The sequence below is a fragment of the Palaemon carinicauda genome, chromosome 17, assembly GCF_036898095.1.
Source record: "Palaemon carinicauda isolate YSFRI2023 chromosome 17, ASM3689809v2, whole genome shotgun sequence".
NCBI classification, from domain to species: Eukaryota; Metazoa; Arthropoda; class Malacostraca; order Decapoda; family Palaemonidae; genus Palaemon; species Palaemon carinicauda.
In genome coordinates, this window is record NC_090741.1 from 90,020,347 (window position 1) to 90,023,365 (window position 3,019).

The 3,019-nt window shown below is 30.6% G+C and overlaps 1 protein-coding gene across 1 annotated transcript in view; it reads left to right on the forward strand.

Annotated features, from left to right (window-relative positions):
• The first annotated feature begins 562 nt into the window (after positions 1-562).
• LOC137656443 (thrombospondin type-1 domain-containing protein 7B-like) overlaps positions 563-3,019 on the forward strand; it is a 43,445-nt gene continuing 40,988 nt past the window's right edge. Inside the window, exon 1 of the mRNA XM_068390622.1 lies at positions 563-785. Coding sequence (XP_068246723.1) covers positions 563-785 — 223 coding nt within the window. The remainder of the gene's footprint in view (positions 786-3,019) is intronic.

A 3,019-nucleotide genomic window follows, 5' to 3' on the forward strand; every position in this document is an offset into this window, starting at 1 on the left:
GTGACTGTCTAATTAGAGTATTTATCTTAATAATTTATTTTGATGTGTTAGTCTTAAGCATGCATGTGTGCTATATTATAGAAATTCTGAAATCAAAAGTGGAAAACTTTTCCAATTTTTTTATTGTCATTCTTTTAGCCTTTAATTCCTTGGTCACTGCCTTTCTTCCTGCCACATTCCAACACTGTCATAAACAAACTTTGCCAGTTGAAATAGTACCACAAAATAAGTCTAAGTATTACACTATTCCTAAGACTATTGCATGCGAACATATATAAACTAGGACCCAAAAGCCTCTAACAACGATGGGGTTACTTTATGATGATATATCTGATGAAGCCAAAAGCAAAAACTATAGAGATTTAGTTTTTAGCCCTAGTCGCCATTGTGTAACTCCATCTTCTACTTCACTTATAAAGAAATAATACTTCAGTATTATATACATTTATCATGATGTCCCTATCCAAAGTTCTTGATTTGTAAACACCCTACTCTTTAAATTCTCTAATCTAATTTCTTATTAATCTCTGGCTCTTGGGATATGGGACTGGTTCCTTGCAGCATGGAAGATGGTAGCTACCAAGAAAATGTCAGGATAAAGGCTACTAATATCTCTCTAGTCCATCCGAGAGGACATAGAAAGGTTCAAAATAAGATTCTTTTAAGACACATGATAAGCAATAGGGAATTAGTTTACTGTTGCCTGGTCAGCCTTGATCAAAGTAGCATCTGCCCCAAAACCACCCGGCCCTCTGAAAAATTCGTAGTTGACGAGGCAGAACCACGTACAGAAATAAAAACCTCAATACCTGAATCATGTAGATGAATATTAGCTGGCATAGGAAGAGGCCTGTTATGTTTTAAATCATATAGATAAATACATGCCTTGTCTAAACAGACCATCTTTTTATGGAATCCTGTATATAAACATGCAATTTGATCTGTATAACTCCACGGCTCTTTAAATATTATAACTGAATTGAAGCTGTTCACACAGCTGACCCAAACAGAAGTCAGACATATTGAATCCAGGATCTTAACGCATGGCTGGCTCAGTCGGATGCCCTCCATTCTGCTAATCCTACTGGGGATGGGGGGTGGGGGGTGGGGGGGACTAACTACCTGACATCATTCCCATGAAATGTTATTTTGCTACAACAGCTGTGATGACAAATACATGTAATGATATTTAATTTATACCTGCTTTAGTTTTATGACGTTACTCTTACATCAAAATATTACTATTATTATTATTATTATCATCATTAGCGAGTCTGAATTTCTATTCTAGAATAACAGGTCCTAACAGGGGAAACAGTTCAGTAAGGAAAAGTAAAAGAATTGATGAATACGTTATATATATACATATATATATATATATATATATATAAATACGTATATATATATATATATATATATAAATACGTATATATATATATATATATATATACTGTATATATATACATATAAATATATATATATATATATATATACATATATGTATATATATATATATATATATTTTATATCTATATATATACAGTATATATATATATATATATATACATATATATATACATATATATATATATATATATATATACAGAGAGAGAGAGAGAGAGAGAGAGAGAGAGAGAGAGAGAGAAAGAGGCTAAAAGGAGAACCCCAGTACAAACAAAATAGGGGATGATTAAGATATCCCCTGTGGAGGTTGGCCTCTATCAGGGATTCTCGTTCCTCGTCGTAATGGGCATTTTGTCATCAACGTTAAAGAACAACGAAGAGTTATAAGAACTTTTTATTCATTATAGCAGACATAGACTAAGACTTGTAAGAAAGTTTCCAATATGTAAAGTATCACCCCACCACACCCCCCCCCCAAAAAAAAAAATTTATTGAATGTGGACATTGGAAAGAGATAGACAATGATTAGCAGTTGAGAATGAAATAAGTATTGAACATTCAAGTTGAAAATGTGAAAGTACTAAACCAGAACAATCAGCTTAACTACCTGGGGTCAACAATAGGAGGAATGGCGGATTGGTATTGCAGTGTGTGTATATATATATATATATATATATAAGTATATATATATATATATATATATACATATATATATATATATATATATGTATATATATATATATCTACATATGATATAATATATATATATATATATATATATGTATATATATATATATATATATATGTATGTATATATATATATATATATATGTATATATATATATATCTACATATGATATAATATATATATATATATATATATATATTTGTATGCATGTGTGATTAACAATGTTTAAAGGATTAGTAATGCGCAAGCTCCAAAACGAAATTTTATATATGACTGCTCAAATATGAGCTAAGTTTGAACTTTGCAAGCTTTACCGATTCAACTGTTAATGACTATCATCTTCAATAAAAAAAAAGAGCTTATTATTTATACTTAGTACTTGATAATCCTGTTCAGGAATACTTATAGTTCTGTGGATCAGAATAAGATGAAGGACACCAAAAGTGATATACCTCCAAATAAATATGATATGTATAGATGTTGGTAAACTGCCCTCTGTGGTCTGAAAATGGGGTACACTTGTTTAAGGCCTGCGTTCTTGATAACTAGCAGGTGCTAATCCTTCTGTGATAATTTTTTGCTTGCATTAACTGGTAGGGATTTACTAACTGAACGTTCCAGACGTGGGGATCTCAGAGAATGATTCTTTATAAAACTTTGGGGTGAGGATTGCAGGTATATCTTCAATAAAGATTCTTGGATAAGTTCTATATGATGCCGGTGGCATTTTTAGATTCATATTGGAAGCTAGCTCTCTTAATTAAAAGGTATATACAATCATAAATATTTTATGAATGTTATTTATTTATTTCTATTTTGTTATCTTTAGTTACTAATTCTCAAGTAATCATATTTCAACTGACATCAATGACCATTGCTACAATTATTCCAGATAATTACCAATGATTCATTCATTCTCATGTATAT